Below are 15944 nucleotides of genomic sequence, written 5' to 3'. Positions count from 1 at the left end.
AAATATTAATAAAATAAAATAAAATAAAATAAATAAAATAAAATAAAATAAAATAAAATAAAATAAAATAAAATAAAATCCCTCACCTAGGGACGCCTGGGGAGCTCAGTTGGTTAAGCATCTGCCTGTGGCTCAGGTCATGATCCCAGGGTCCTGGGATCAAGTCCCTACTGGGCTCCTTGCTCAACGGAGAGCCTGTTTCTCCCTCTGCCTGCCCACTCCCCCTGCTTGTGTTCTCTCTCTGTCTCTAATAAATAAAATCTTTAAAAAAACAAACAAATAAATAAACTCTCACCTAGAGCCCCTGTCTGAACACCCATTCCAAATCTCTCCGCCTATTATCTGGGTGCTAAGCACAGACCTGGCCAGGTAGTCTGGTCTGGAACTCACAGACATGGTGGCCAGCTAGAGGCCAGACAGTTCTCCCAGATTAAATCAAAATGGAATGGAAATCAGGCTGCGCTGATGTAGGAGACTCACAATACCACAACGGAGTGTGAGGAAGAGGAGGCATCTTCCAAGAAAATTTGGTTCCCACTTCACACTTAAAGCAGTTACCCCCCAACCCTGGCTCCTTTGTCATAGCTCATCCGAAATCACTGTGTCCCGGACACCAGACCCGGCTCCCACTTCCTCCGTGTGTCGATCAGTCTTCAGTCTGGCCTTCAAGGCCCTCACCACCTGTGGCGACATTCCTCCCTTTCTTCCCCAGTTTCTGTTCGTGCCTCGTGGGGCAAGGTGTGTGGGGACAAAGAGAGCTCAGGCTGTTGCTTGCAAGATGCCCTTGGGCAGGTTCACTAACTTCGAAGAGCCGGATCTTCCTCTCCGGGTGAGTGAGCGAGAGGTGCGAGAGGCGGGCGGCGTGAGTCGCTGTACACAGCGGAGTCTTGCCCAGCACGGGGGTGGCCAGGGCTCGGCCTGGGGACTCAAGACCCACTCTGCCGGGGCTGCTGGGTTGGAGCTAGGACCCGCAGCCTCTGATGGGATGCAGATCCCACAGGCAATCCTGCCTCTGGCAGAGCCGCAAACAGGACAGGCGTGCACCTGACCGGGTGATTCCTTTGCCAGCCACCCCAGCACTCGGAGGAGCTGAACTCCCATCTGGACCCCATTTGTTCCCCTTTGCCTTACCCACCTCCAACACTTACCTGGCCCTGTAAGATCCCTCTTGCCCCAGAACCCACCGAAAACTCACTGTTCCCGTAAAATCTTCCATCAGGAGATCGCTCGAGGCTTCGTCAGGCCATCTGCTCTGCATGTTTGGCTTCTCAGCTGCGCTAATGCCCAGATGTGCGCGCGTTGCGAGCTGTCCCCATGCTGTTCCCTGAAGCTCGCTCTGATCCAGATCGGTGACTGTTTGGGCTTGGAGAGCCAGGCTACTCCACGACCCAACCTTGGTTCAGCTGCCAGACGCGGAAAGCCAAGCTGGGCGCAGATGTCATTTTTTTAGGCTCCGATGTTTCTGAATATGCCTAGACTCCTGACACCTCACTCCCTGTTCCAGCTGCAGGCCAGCGGGCCTGGGGCCGAGAGTCTCATCCCTGCCCCAGGCACGGTCAGCCTTCACCCCTCGACCAAGCAACATTGCCCTGACGTCTACCAGACTGTGAGCTCTGTGAGGTCGGGAGCTGGTTACTCAAAGTGGCATCTTTAGTCCCCAGCCTAGCGCCTAGTAGAGACTGAATAAATACATGGTAAATAAATGCATAGAGCCCAGGCTGTGGCGGCTTTATTGGTGGTATTCTCTTTCCATTGTTGAGGGGGAGTGGGAGACGGGAAAGAGAAGGGTGGGGAAAGGCGGTGAGATTAGAATATAAACATTAATGATCAGCATCTGAGCAGAGGTCTTTGGTGGGAAGGAAGAACCACTGGTGTCCAATAATGGGGGGCATAGCATCATTACAGAGGTAGGGTCAGCTGGCATTAACGGGGGGCATATGTGATGCCGACCAGGAGGGCTAGGAGAAGAACCAGGAGGGGAAGGAGGTGGCCAAGGGCATCTGTTCTAAAGTTACTGGGGTGGTTTCTCATGCTTCAGGGTCTCATATGTCTCCTGGTTCCGGGTGCTCAGGCCCTGGAGGTGGAGGTCAGAGGATGGTCAGGAGCTTGAGTCCATCACAGGGCTCCCACCCACCCCCATCGACCCCATGTCTTCCAAAGATCACACAAAACCCCACCCTTTTCTGACTTCCCAGGTCTGGGGTGGGGGTGGGGCAGGTTCACTCACCGTGTAAATGCCATCTGATTTCTGCGGAGGCAAAAGGGACAAGGCATTAGACATCCACGCCTCCTTCAGGGTCCCTCGGCCTCTTCTTCCCCACCCGGTGAGGTATGTGGCCGGGGCTGGCTGGCCACTTGGGCCAGAGGGCACTCACATGGGGACTCGGGCATGAATGCCCGTTTGCCCACGGGGCTGCAAAGGCACAGGTACACACCGCATACGACTCTCACACACTCATTGTCACTCTCCACTCTCCCTTGTCACCTGCTGAACATTGTGCTTGTGACTCGGCTAGGTGGTGGGGCAGGTAGGGGGAAGTGGGAGGGGGACCTCGGAAGCTTGGAGTCTGTTACATTGACACCCAGGCACGGAAGGGAACATACCTCGTAGCTGGCCACAGCTGCCTTTCGCACCTGGATCTGGAGCAGGGGAAAGGTAATCAGCAAGGGCGATGTTAGTGGGCCCAACCCCGTACCTCCCAACTTTGTGGGGAACCCCTGTTATTCCCTCTCCTCAAAGCCAAGCTGGCCCCCCCATGCCTCCCGCCAGCCCCCTCCCCCAGCCTTACCTTAAGTCGGCAGTAGAGCAGGGTGAGGACAATACCGTACAAAAACAGGATGGCATCCAGGATATAGCAGAGCTGAGGCTCTCCCAGGGCGGCTGAGGGGACAGAGCGTGCCCGCGGGGTCAGGGGCGTCAGGGAAGAGCTGGCACTCAGAGGACAGAACTGGCAGGTGGGACGGGGCCTGGTGGGGAGCCTCCCAGGAGAGACGCTTGATCTTCCTCTCTGGATCCTATTTTTCTCAGCTTTTCCCCTTCTCCCTCACCGGGGACAGGGCTGGGACAGGAAGTGTGGGGTTTCTGGTGCCTGCTGTGATGGAACTTACAGGTGCTGAGAGCCGAGGAGGGAGCCCCTCAGCCCCCCTCAGCCCCCAGCCCTCTGGTTTGCGCCCTGTCAGCTCCTCAGGCACCGCTGAGCACTTCACAGCCCTCAAGGGACTTATTTGAGTTCACTGGGTGAAGACCAAAACCTCAGCCCAGAGGGGTAGGGTGAGGGACAGGCAGTGACAAATTTCACTGAAGAAACCACAGGAGTGTCTCTGCTAAGTCCTGTGACCTGTGGCTGAGGGCTGGACAGGAAGGATGTGAACCGAGGAAGGGAGGGAAGGCAATTACCCGGTTATTGGTCATCTCTGAGCCTCAGTCTCATCACTCTCGGGCCCGCTATAGTGGGCTTAAAAATGGAAGAACAAGTGTCTGCTCTCCTAGGCCTCACAGACCCTGATGGCTGTGCACACGGCTGGGCGAGCGTCTCTGCCCGGGGTTAAGGGGGATGACCACAGCCGGATTCCGTCTCCGGGCACTCTGCCCTGTTACTCACTCACTCTGGGCCACAGAGAGAGGAAGTTTTGTGCAATTTAAAAAATCAAATAGGGTCTGAGCACCAGTCCCTATCTGAAGAGCTCACAGGCACGTGACTGATGTCAGTGTGGTACTTTCGGTGCCATGACACGCTTTCGCATAATGTTGCATAAATTGAAAAACTACCAGGTGGGGGGTTGGGGGGGGACACATCATTATTGCCATTTTACGAAGGATGAAACGCCGGCTTGGAAAAGCTAAGTAACTCCTTTAGGGCCAGAGGGCTAAGTGACGGAGCTGGAGCTCAAACCCAGGCTTTCCGCTTTCAGGGCTCGCGTCCTAACCTTTCTGCCCCGGTGCCCCCGCTCCGTCCTCATCTGGTGGTAGCAGGATGGCACCCACGGAATCCTTCCCTCCACCTCACAGCTGGGCGGCTGGGCTCCCTGGCCAGTCTCTTTCAATTTCCCACTTCCCCGAAGTTTCACTAACCCCCTCCTCCCCAGCCCCCAGCCGCAACCCTCATCAAAACACACAGAGCCAGCCCAGAGCCAGCAAGAAGGGGCAGTTCAGAAACTGAGGGCCTGCAGCCTTAGAGCTGCTGAGACCTCCCCGTGTGTGCCTCCATTTCTTGGCTGGCGCTCAGGCCTCTAGAACCGGGCATGGAGGGCTGCCCCCCACCCCTAGCAGCTGTTGGCAGAGGGGTCTGGCCTAGCGATGACCCACCGAAGCAGAAAACGCGTCTACTTTGACCATCCTTGCCTCACTCCCAAGCCGAAGGACAGCCTCCCACCTTCCTAGAAGGGCTTTATGAATATTACCCCCCAGCTAGAGACCAGCTCCCAGGGGACCAGCCCGAAGGCACCTCACAGGAGATGCTGATCATAGGAAAGGAGCTTCTCCCCAGCCCCGCTTTTCATATCATACAACCATTCCCTCCCCTGCCAGACTGAAACCTTCCCCATGATCAACCATGATCAACCCTGGAAAAGTAAGGAGACATGAAAGGAGGGAACTAGGACGCTTGTGCCCTGATGGGGACCAGATAGGACCAGCCTCAAGGTCTCGGTGTCCGACCGAGCCCTGCGCCCACCTGCCAGCCTTTCCCCGTCTGCCCCTGCCTCGGCCCTCAGACGCGTGCCCTCAATTCCCACCCTGGGGCCCAGCTCACGGGCCCTCACCAAACCCTCTCACCTGCTTGTTCAACCAAAAGGAGTAAGAGCAAGACCACTGCCGGAATCATCTTGGGCCGGGGGCTGAAGGGCCGTGAGCGGGGATCGGACGCTCAGCCAGCACTGCGCAGCTGTGCTCAGCGGCTCCCTGACCACAGAGTTCCCCCCTTCCTGCCCCGCCTTCCCCCAGCTTTGGCCCCTTCCCCTTCCTGCACCAGAGCCCGGGCGGCTCCCGGAAGGGCCAACTAAGGGAGTTAGATCTGGGCTCTCATGCCTCAGTCCTTCAGCGACCAAGCCCTAGGCACCAAGGGACGGGGGTGACACCTGTGCTTGAGAAAGGCCATCTAAATCGGCCATCACCCTGTGTTCGGATACATCTGGAATGAACTGTCCCTTCAGAGTCCCTGAGACCCCACCATAGCCCTTGCCCTTCCACATGGAACTTTACCCCTGTTTTGATTGGAGAGGTTTACCAACTTGTGTAAGCAGCCAAGTTTGGGCAGGGGGAACTGAGGGGAAAAGAGGAAATGGGGAATGGAGAAGTGGAAAGGCCAAGAGTCAGAGAAGGGGGTGGAGATGAACAGGAAAAACTGGCGATAACTGAGTCTCATAGAGAACTGGAGGGTTAATTTACATTCTTAACTTTTCCAACAAAGTGAAAGATGGTAAGACACTGAGAAAGACATACCAGAGGTCTGGGCAGAGGGGCCGGAAGGCGGCTAATTTATTAGGATTTCTCCTTTTCTAGTACATGCACAGAAAGCCTGACGGCCGAGCGTTCACGGGCGTGTACACACACGTACACACACACGGTCCCTGTCCAGTGACAGAAGGGCTCCGAGGAGGAAGCAGGCAGGCAGGGGGATCAGACGCTGTTCCCCAGCTCACCGATCCACTTCTCCAAACACAATATCTTGGGTACCTAAGAGATCAGCAGGAGGAGAAAAAAAGCAGTGTCGTCAAAAATCCAGAACTCATTACTGTGCCCCGTGGACCGACGATCTGAGTCCATGCCCGCAGCCTCCGCTGAACAGGAAGTGTTCAGTTTCTGCCCGCACCACCCCCCCATCAGAGTTCCAAACTCCCTCGTCCACGGCATCTCTGCCACACAACAGGCCTTGTACCTATGATGGCAACAACGTCCGCCAGCATGTGGCCCTTCGACATCTTGTCCAAACCAGCCTGGAGAGACGGAGACAGCCCATGTCAGGCAAGGTGAGCAGGGCGGGACGAGAAGGAAGGGAAGTTCATCAGGATCCCAACCAAGGTCACTAAGGACTGATTCACTGAACGGAGTGAGAATCACTGGGGTTGGTTCTTACCAGGTGGGCAAAACCAGGAGCCTTGATCTTGCACCGGTAAGGGCGGCTGCTGCCATCAGACACGAGGTACACCCCAAACTCTCCCTGTCCGAGGAAGAAGGTCAGCTGCCTCCGTTAACAGGAAGAACACTTTTCTCTGCCAGCGAAGCCTCTCTATTCACCCCCTGTCCTCTCGCTGATGATCAAGCATCTATTTGGGCATCTGTCTCCAGTCCCCCCAGTGCCCTGGGCTGCCTTTTCCCTCCCCCCCTCCTCACCTTAGGAGCCTCGATGGCAGTGTATGTGGCCCCCGGAGGGACCTGGTAGCCCTCCGTGTACAACTTGAAGTGATGAATCAATGACTCCATGGAAGTCTGGAAAGAGGAGAAAGGGAGCAGCAGTGAGCCAGATCCAAATGTCTCCCAGGCCTTCCGGCAGCACAGGAAATAACCTCCCGCCTGGGGGAGACGAAAACCCACACAGTGAGCAGAAGAGGTGGCCATGGGAGGTTAAGACTCCTACAGTGAATTCTTTCAAAAGGGAAAACTGAGAAGAAGGGTGTAATCCAAGGACACTCCTCCCTGGCTGTCTCTCTCTCCCCAGAGCCAACCTTCATCTCTGCTCGCTTAGGCGGAGACACTTTGGCATCATCAACCTTGATCTCCCCGGGAGGCATCTTGTTCAGACACTGCTCGATGATTCGAAGGGACTGGCGCATCTCCTCCACCCGACACAGGTACCTGAAGGGGATGAGACACGTTCAGAGCGAGAGAGGCTCAGTCAGAGCAACAGACGTGAGGCGGGCAAGGACACCCCTGGCTGGCCCAGGGTGCTGGCTAACGTGTTCCCTCCCTCTTTCCTCCCAGTGCGGCATCTCTACGGGGCCTGGCCACCCAGGTAAAACTTCTAGTCTCTGGTGCTGGCTCCTGCCCCAAGTCCTCTCCTGATCTTCTCAGCCCGTGTCCTGTAGTACTCTCCTCTTTAATTACCCTCCTAGACACTTCTTGGACTATAGAACGGGTGAGGGTCAAACGGACTCAAAAAGAAAAGAGAAGCCAATCTTTTTCAGGGTCAGTGCACAGGAATGGAATGTGAAGCCTAGAATCCAGTGGAAAGAGCACTGGATCAGGAGGATTCTAGTCTCAACCACCACTAACAGGATAATCCCAGGCTGATCTCTAACTTTTACACATCAGCTTTCTCAGCTACAAAAATGCAGCCCAAACTAGTTACATCTAAGAGATGAGGACAGAAGGGTAAAAGAAGATGGCTTTGAAAAACCACTTGGCTTCACAGACACAAGAGCTCCAACACCTACTGGAAAATACGGGAATAAAGAAAGTAGCCAAGACAAAGTCAGACAGGGAAAACAGCTGGAAAATGAGCTGAGAGGATCTGGGCCTTACCTATCGTAGCAGTCCCCTCGAGAGCCAACAGGAACATCGAAGTCCACCTGGTCATACACATCGTAGGGCTGGGTCTTCCGCAGGTCCCACTGGATGCCTGAGCCCCGGAGCATGACGCCACTGGAGAGTGGAACGGGAACGAGGGTCCATTTCCATGAACCAGGAAAGGAGGCACACTCTCTTCCTTGGTCTCCCCTTTCCCTCCCCCCAGCTCTGGGTGTGGGATCTAATCAGAGCGCAGCACAGACAGTGCCACACCTTCCTGAAGCCGAGGTATCAGGCTGGAACCCCCATACCCGAGCGCGGAAGTCATATTCCTCTCACCTAAATCCATAGTTAAGCGCGTCTTTGGCTGTCACAACCCCAATGTCAACTGTTCGATTTCGCCAGATCCTATTATTGGTCAGCATCTATCGATCAAGAAAACTGGATGGGAACGCTTTTCAAAACTCCCTTCAGATGCCTCTGTGGTTCTTTACAACTAAGGACTAAAACCCCACAAGCCTTTCTTGAGCGGAAAAGAGGGATTTTTTTCCCCACTGCCTCCTATCTTACCTCTTCCAACTCATCAACTCGAAGAGAGAAGTTCTTAGAAAACTCGTATATGTCATCCAGAAGCCCAAGAGGTAGGTCCTAGAAGCCAAATGGAGAAAGACAGTGAGCCGGGCTCAGCCTCCCTGCCCCATGGCTATGGGGTCAGTGTTTCCATCGGCCAGTGCTGCCCTCCAGTGGCCACAGACGATACAGGCGTGGGCTGGAAGTCCGGGAAGAAAGGGGAGCAGGCTCACCTGGTGCACACCTCCCGGCCGGACGTAGGCAGCATGCATCCGAGCCCCAGACACGCGCTCGTAGAATTCAAACATCTTGATAGGATACACTGGGAATTAGTGACAAAATCCTGGGCTCCAAGTCCAACAACCTGCTAGTCCGCTCCCCTGCCCCCTGCCTTCTGGTGACCAACCAACCCCTCACGACAGAGTTTCTTAAGAACAGAACCCAAGTTCGGGGCGCCTGGGTGGCTCAGCATCTGCCTTCAGCTCAGGTCATGATCCCAGGGTCCTGGGATCGAGCCCCACGTTGGGCTCCCTGCTCAGCAGGGAGTCTGCTTCTCCCTCTCCCTCGGCCTGCAGGTCCCCCTGCTTGTGCTCTCTGACAAATAAAGTCTGAAAAGAAAAGAAAAGAAAAGAAAAGAAAAGAAAAGAAAAGAAAAGAAAAGAAAAGAAAAGAAAAGAAAGAAAAGAAAAGAAAAGAAAAGAAAGAAAAAAAAGAAAGAAAGAAAAAAAGAAAGAAAAGAAAGAAAAGAAAGAAAAAGAAAGAAAGAAAGAAAGAAAGAAAGAAAGAAAGAAAGAAAGAAAGAAAGAAAAAACATAACCCGAGTTAAACAGACCTTCTTCCTCTAAATGTTCTATGTTCTCTCTCCTTTTAATCTCTTGTCTCCTTCAAGAACCTTCTCCACTTCTTGAACCCCTTGCCTATCCTAGCCTCTTTCTCTTACCTTCTCCCTCTCTTCAAACATCCAGAAGAAAGGAGTCATGGCCCCAATGTCCAGGGCATGTGTAGTCACAGCCATAATGTGGTTCAAAAGCCGCGTGATTTCTCCAAACAGCACTGCAGACAGGTGAAGACAACAAGGGAAGGACAGAGGAGCCAAGGATCGACGCTGACACAGCAGTTGTGGGCAGAGCCTGGGGTCTGCACACTAAGCTGGGTTTGACGCTCCTAAGCTGGGCAAAGGCCGGGGAGGGCCACGGGGAGGTGACGGGGCTTACCCCGGATCCACTGCGCCCGGGGCGGCGGCTGGATATTGAGCAACTTCTCCACAGCCAGGGAGTAGGCCTGCTCGTTGCACATCATGGACACATAGTCCAGCCGGTCAAAGTATGGAAGGGCCTGGAAGAGGGAAGAACCGGGGTCACCCCTCATGGGCCAGGAGCCCTCAGACAGCCCGCCAACAGCACTGCTCTCCGTGGGCAACAGAAGTCAGTGCTGCATAAAGCCTTCCAGTCTCAGGAGCTAAGCAAGGCAGCATCCAGTAGCACATACTGGAAAATGCTTAAAAATCTGTTCTCTGAAGGGGTGAAAGGGAACCCTGATGTGTTGTGCGTGCCAGTTTCCATGGTGAAAATCCACTTAGCGGGGCCAGTTTTAAGCCACGTAACTGAACACGCGCTGGGCACAGCAGCGCACCATCGTACGGCGCTGCCGCCAAGGACGTGCATGACCACACCTCAGAGCACAGCAAAGCGAAGTGCGAAAGGGATGAGCTTCGCGTGCTTCTTACCTTGGCTTTTAATACCATTTATTAAATTGTGAGCTAACGTAATTTAACTTTTAATAATGCCTCTGTTTAACAACCGGCTCACAAAGTTCCCGAAAACCTAACAACCTCTTCTTGCCAGCCGGCAGGAGCTGCTCCAGCACGCCTCTGGCCACACTGCTCCGGCCCACGACTGTCTCAGGCAAGTGTGCCTCTCTGAGACGCTGAAGGAGACACGTAACCAGTCCTAGGACGCACTGGGTGGGAGTGAGGGACTTAAGGAAGACAGAGCCCTGAGAAGGACCGGCCTGGCTTCTGGTTGGGGAGAAATGGTTCTTTCCCCAGAATGCCAAGAAAGCTAGTCAAGCTGTCTGCCGAACCAGCTTCGGCTTCCAGGAAGGAGGCGGGGCTAGGACGCCTGTCTTTGGGGCAGCCAGTTCTTGTCCTGATGTCACTGTGACGGGGGTTAATGCCGCAGGCTTTAGCTCCATACTCTGGGACCAGAAACCATCCCTGCCTGGACTCTCTGGGGGCGTCACGTCCTAGTCCGCTGGTTGTATCCTACCCCCGTCACCCTCTGTGAGCAAGACCTTTCTTCATGACGGTAAGAAAAAACTTCACATGCCTGTCCCAGCTCCAGTTCCTTCCAATCTGACCCTCACCATTTGGGTCACGGAGCTCTCCTAAAAACGGCACACTGCCACAAACTCCCTCCCGGTCACTGTGACTCAGAGTGTTTCGAAAACAAACTTAAGACAGCCGGAAGATACAAGAATCGGCTGTTAATCCCAGGGAGCTGACGTCTCTCTCCTCTTCCCCTGTCCCCAGGGACACCGGCTTTGACGTACTAGTATGGGGAAACTGAGGCACTAGACAAAGGGTAAAGGGGCCAGCCAAAAGTCATCTGGAGAAAAGGTGGGAGTGTAGCTCTGGCTGCCAAGCATTTCTCCTGGAAAAACCAAATCTAGATGGATTCAGTCACACATCCCCTGCGACATCCCTCTATCCTCCCAACCAAGACTGTCCTCATATCCTCAACACCCTCCTCCCCTGGGGTTTTGGGGGCAGCAAACTGGCAAAGTCCCAGGCCACGGCATCCCCAGGTCCCGCCAGCAGGCCCCTGTTCGCCCCCACACCTGCAGATAGGTCTTGTACTCAATGAGCTTCTCAGTGCCTCGGTGCAGCAGGCCAATGTGGGGGTCACACTTCCGCACCATCTCCCCACTCAACTCCATCACTAGTCGCAGGACTCCGTGGGCTGCTGGGTGCTGGGGCCCAAAGTTCAAGGTCAGGTTTGTCACCATTGTGTCCTTTGGAGGGTCCACATCTGAGAAGCGGGGAAGAATGCAGACCAAATGATAATTCCCTAGAGAACCCCCAAGAGACAGCAAGGGGTTAGCCTCTCCCTAGAGATCTTCCGTGTCACCGTTCCACATCCTGTTAATTCCCTAATCACCAACGTAACCAGGAAGAAGACCATTACATGGGAGAAAGGGGAGAAAGATCTAAATTTTCTGCCAAGAGGGACCACGCACAAACCTCACGCTTTCCATGTCTCCCAGATACCTTTCTAAAGATGGTAATACTGGGGCACCTGGGTGGCTCAGTCGGTTAAGCGTCTGACTCTTGATTTTGGCTCAGGTCATGATCTCAGGGTCCTGGGATCAAGCCCTGCACTGGGCCTGCACTCAGCATGGAGTCTGCCTGAGGATTCTCTCTGTCCCTCCCCCTCTGCCCCTCCCCCAGCACACACATGTGCACATACACATGTGGTCTCCCTCTCAAATAAATAAAACCTTTAAGAAAAATGATAATACTAATAACATTCACATAGTCCTCATTATGTGCCAAGCACTATTCTAAGCACGTCACTGATTTTAATTAATTTAATTCTCCTAACAACCACACGAGCAGTAGCTACTATTACTATCCTTATTTTATTGGTGCAACTGAAGCCAGAGAGAATAAATGACTTCTCAGAGAGCTAGCAAGCAGCAGAGTCAGGACTGATCTCAACCTGTTCAGCTCCACAGTCCACATTCTTTTTTTTTTTTTTTTTTTAAGATTTTATTTATTTATTTGACAGAGAGAGACAGCCAGAGAGAGAGGGAACACAGGCCGGGGGAGTAGGAGAGGAAGAAGCAGGCTCCCAGCGGAGGAGCCTGATGTGGGGCTCATTCCCAGAACTCTGGGGTCACGCCCTGAGCCGAAGGCAGACGCTTAACGACTGCGCCACCCAGGCGCCCCACACAGTCCACATTCTTAACCACTATGATACACTGCCCTCCAAATCTATCTGATGAATGCCCAATCAATCAGGAAATGCATACTTAATTCTTACTACTACCGAATGGCAGCGTTAACCCTCCAAAAGCAGACAATTTAATCTGGGAAATAAGTACATGCGAGGAACAAGTAACAGAGGCCAAATTTACAAGTTACCAAGTAAGTGGCTTAGCCGTTAAGTATTTAAAGGAGGAAAAGAACACTGTGAAGACTTCATGAAGGCAGGATCTGAGCTGGTTCTTGAATATAGGGAATGACTTAAACAGGTAGACAGAAGAGCATCCCAGGCTATGGAATTAACAAAGCTCAAATCTTGGAGACAAGGAAGTATCTGCAGAACTCTACCTACCAAGAGGCAGAAGACGAGTGTTGATGGCTATAGGGGGCAGTGGTTCAATTATCAGTATCATTAATAACAACACATACAGAGGACTTACCGTGTGCCAGTCACTACACTAAGTGGTTCACTTTATGATCCCATTTAATCTTTACAGTGATGCTAGAAATAGCACTTTATTCACAGATAAATAGGAGAGCAGAGAATTGAAACCAGAGCTTAACTTCTCAACCCAAATTCTTCACCATGGGCTTTGGAGTCAGATAGACCCGAATACAAATCCATGTATGTATCCTTGATCAAGTTTTAATCTCCCTGCACCATGATTTCCTCAAAAGTGGGACCTAGTATCACTCTCATGGAGTTGTTGCAAGGACTAAGTGAAATAACGCGTATCAAAAACCTGGCACACGGTAAGCATTTGGCTACTGTTACTGGTACACTTTTCTTGCTTCTGAACGTTTCTGAGCGAGAGAATGAATGCCATGGTAAAATGATGTTTGGGGAAGAGGAAGGTGATTACATTGTCCTGCATAGTTGGAGGCGGACCAGATCCGTGGCAGGAACCCCGGGAATACACCCCTGAATAATTAAGGTCTACTACGAAACAGATCTGAACAAGAAAGGAAAAGATGATGTGATATGCAACACTATGAAAGAACCTGCATGGTTTGGTGGCTTCTTGGACTGAGACAGGGAGGGCGAGAGAGGAAAAAGAGCCAAAGAGGATTAAAATGTTTCATTCCTGAGAAATTAGGAGAATGTGGGCACCACTGAGCAAAATCAAAAAGTCACAAGAGCTACTTCTGATGGGGGAAAAATGCTTCGTAGTCTGGAAAATTTCATTTGGGTACCAGTGGGAAAAACCACCTTTTCTACCAAAGGAAGATGGAAATATATTGAACCTCTAGAAAAAGCTGAGGCTAAAAATATAAATCTGGTAGGGACCTCCAAGGGTTGATTAGGACCTACTTTTTCTCCTGGAATGTTCTTCCTTTCCTTCTCTACTTGACAAATACCTGCCCTATTATCAGTGTTACTGTGTTTGTTGAAGTGCTGGTGAAAGAAGCAAAAAGGGCAAGGGCACAAACTTGACCGAGAGCTCAAGAGCACTCCGAAATCGGCTTGGGGCGGGGATGAGTGTGAGTTGGGACAGGGGCTCTGGGAACTCACCATTCCAAGGCGGAGGCTTCCAGTGGGCTGTTTCTTTGGCGGGGTACATGACAGCTCCCCCAAACTGTTCTGCCCATTCCACATCTGGCTGCCATTGCCGAGCACCTCTAGGGAGTTAAAGACAAATCCTAGACACAGGGCCTCAACAGTGCTTGGCTCCTCCGTTCCCACTCACTCTCAGGTGGGCCCAGGCAAGGGCGCCTCGAATTCCCCAAGGCCAAGTCACTGGCATACAGTTAGTGTAGCTTTAGCAGAACAAGCTCAAACTCCAGACATTCCATTCCTACTAACAACTTATTCTTCGAAGCACTGCACCCATCACCTTTGTGCATGCAAGGTTGGGAATCCTAACTCCTTCAACTTCTCATCACATTCGTATTTCCATCTTGGTGAGTATGAATGCACGCAAGGTGTGTGTATTCAAGGTCAACCGAAGACTAAGAGGTGTGCAGTGCCTGTGCAGGGGCGGGGGGAGGAGCATGCTGGCTCCCTGGCTCAGCCTGGGTGAGACCTGAGTGATGTCCTGGGGACCAACGGGGAGGAGGGGGTTTGGGGGAGGTGTCTGGGTTTGTGTTCCTCCTTTAACTCCATCGGGACTGCGTCCCTTTTCTCGTCTAAGGAGACTTCAACAGCCGCATGCCACCCATGCTGAGGTTCGGGAGAAGCAGCAGGGCACAAGAGAAAGGTGACACTATCACTAACATTCAGGGGCAGGGTCTCCCCCCAGACGACTTCACCCCTCTTTCCGCCCTCGACCGGAGCGGGCGCCACTGCATCCTGGAGCCCGGCACAGCAGGCCCGGGCGAGGGGTCACAGGCCTGGGTCATTCTTTCCTAGGGGGTCACAGGGCCCGCGGAGACGCCACACCCGAGAAACCCTGGCGTCGGGGGCAACGCGTCGAGGGCCGCCCGGAGTCTCACCTGCTGGGCTGAACCGGCAGCCGGCCCCCGGCCGCGGACCGCAGCGCCTGGGCCCCGACGCCCCGGAGGCTGCGCAGAGCCCTCAGCGCCGCCATCTTGCCCCGCCGCGGACTGCGGGAAGGAGAACGGGCGGAAGTGCCTCCTGCGCGCCGCCTTGCGGCTTCCCTCCTATTGGCACCACGGGGCCGCCCTCCTGGAAGCTGGCGGGGCCGCAGCCGCCGCGAGCCGACAACATCCGGGTTCTGCGCCTGGGCTTAGCTTTCGCTCTCGGAGCGCCGGCCGGGCACGGTTCTTCTCGCTGCTCGTGACTGACTGTCTGCGGCGGGAGCCAGAGAAACTTGCGGCTCCCGCGGGGCCGGCGCTCGCTCGCTCGCTCGCCCGCTTGCTTCCCCCGCCCCCGGCCTGAGCCCCGCTCCGGGTGGCGTGGCGGCGTCGGAGCCCGGCCCTCCCGGGACAGCCTCAAGCTTTGCCAAAAGATTCGGAGTGGAGAAAGCCAGCTAATTTCCAGATGGCCCAAGTGGGCTAGGGAACGGGGGCCCAAGCGCGGCTGGGCGGGTCTGAGAGCTCCCGCCAAACCAAAACCAAAAAAGAGGAGGACGCCAAGGCCACCAGCATTGGAGCAGGCTGCTGGGTGTAGAGGAGCCACCTCAGCCCAGATGAGGAGGGGAGGTCCCCTCTGGGTGACCCTGATGTCTGCCAGGTTTCCAGAAGCTGCAGAATGACAGACCCGGGAAGCGCCCTTAGAGATGTTTCATCCCCTCCTTCCATCCTGGGTCAAGTCCTCTTTCCCTCATGTCTTTCTGACTCTGCCTTAGTCCTGGCCAGTGGCAATGGCACAGAAACGTAGTGCCACCAGGAGTCTGATCCCACTTCTGTATGGAAGACACCAAGAGTTTTGCCGCCTTGGAGGCTTGTTCCTGTTCGCTCCCTCTGCCTCCAAGCCCAGCTCCAGCTGGGCCACCCGTTGAGTTTGGACATGCTTCCCACTCTGAGCCTGGAAAGAGGCCGTCCCCAGATCCCCCCCAGACAGGGTCCCTGAGACAGCCCACCAGCGGTGCAGCAGGGTGGGGCAGACAGACCAGGAAAGTGGCAGAGACAGGGAATTCTTAGCTGTGAAGAAAGAGGGGAAAGCCAGACTTCTAGCTTGGGAGTTGACCTAATGGGAACCGTACCAAAGGGTGGGGCCATATCCCTGGCTGTGGGAACTGACTGGGACTGGGGTGGACTGGGCAGCCCCCACAGCCAGGCAGAGGCTCTGCCTCCCTGCCTCCCTCACCCCCCCCCCCATCCTTTCCCTGAGCCTGCTCTCCAGTAGCTGGAACACAGTGAACGTGATGAGGGGGCAGGGCAATGCTGGAGGTGGGGGGACTGCATTTATTTGCGCTAATCCAGCCTGGGAGAAGTCAGGATAGAGTCTGGGCTGCTTGGCCCTGGAGGCAACTTGAACTGGGACCGGGATGAGGGCTCCTGGGGGGGTACCTAGGACACTGCATCTTTTGTGCTTTCTCCCTG

The 15944-nt window shown here is 54.1% G+C and overlaps 2 protein-coding genes across 2 annotated transcripts; both read right to left on the bottom strand.

Annotated features, from left to right (window-relative positions):
• Positions 1–1699: 1699 nt before the first annotated feature.
• FCER1G (Fc epsilon receptor Ig) lies at positions 1700–4920 on the bottom strand. Its single transcript, XM_045784627.2, has 5 exons — positions 4775–4920; positions 2790–2881; positions 2605–2640; positions 2228–2248; positions 1700–2074 (listed from the first exon to the last, which is right to left on the bottom strand). Exons 1-5 carry the CDS (start codon positions 4821–4823, stop codon positions 2012–2014), a joined length of 261 nt encoding a protein of 86 aa, XP_045640583.1. The 5' UTR covers positions 4824–4920; the 3' UTR covers positions 1700–2011.
• Positions 4921–5452: 532 nt separating this feature from the next.
• Positions 5453–14589, bottom strand: NDUFS2 (NADH:ubiquinone oxidoreductase core subunit S2). The gene is made up of 14 exons (XM_045784274.1): positions 14433–14589; positions 13513–13619; positions 10853–11043; positions 9229–9349; positions 8955–9067; positions 8248–8322; positions 8015–8092; positions 7784–7869; positions 7460–7579; positions 6664–6793; positions 6332–6427; positions 6075–6158; positions 5877–5934; positions 5453–5674 (listed from the first exon to the last, which is right to left on the bottom strand). The coding sequence occupies exons 1-14, from the start codon at positions 14525–14527 to the stop codon at positions 5637–5639; spliced, it is 1392 nt and encodes a 463-aa protein (XP_045640230.1). The 5' UTR covers positions 14528–14589; the 3' UTR covers positions 5453–5636.
• Positions 14590–15944: the final 1355 nt, after the last annotated feature.

Source organism: Ursus americanus, chromosome 2, assembly GCF_024610735.1.
Source record: "Ursus americanus isolate L20-20 chromosome 2, mUrsAme1.1.p, whole genome shotgun sequence".
Taxonomy (NCBI): Eukaryota; Metazoa; Chordata; class Mammalia; order Carnivora; family Ursidae; genus Ursus; species Ursus americanus.
This window is presented reverse-complemented; position numbering and strand designations above follow the sequence as displayed.

Excerpts from the sequence above, each read along its gene's own strand:
- NDUFS2 (XM_045784274.1), bottom strand. The coding sequence starts at position 14,527 with ATGGCGGCGCTGAGGGCTCTGCGCAGCCTCCGGGGCGTCGGGGCCCAG. Across the intron at positions 9,068-9,228 it reads CCGGGCGCAGTGGATCCGGG|TGCTGTTTGGAGAAATCACG; the intron begins GTAAGCCCCGTC and ends ACCTGTCTGCAG. Across the intron at positions 8,323-8,954 it reads TGTTTGAAGAGAGGGAGAAG|ATGTTTGAATTCTACGAGCG; the intron begins GTAAGAGAAAGA and ends TATCCTATCAAG.
- FCER1G (XM_045784627.2), bottom strand. The coding sequence starts at position 4,823 with ATGATTCCGGCAGTGGTCTTGCTCTTACTCCTTTTGGTTGAACAAGCA. Across the intron at positions 2,882-4,774 it reads CCTTTTGGTTGAACAAGCAG|CCGCCCTGGGAGAGCCTCAG; the intron begins GTGAGAGGGTTT and ends CTGTCCCCTCAG. Across the intron at positions 2,641-2,789 it reads TGCTCTACTGCCGACTTAAG|ATCCAGGTGCGAAAGGCAGC; the intron begins GTAAGGCTGGGG and ends CCCCTGCTCCAG.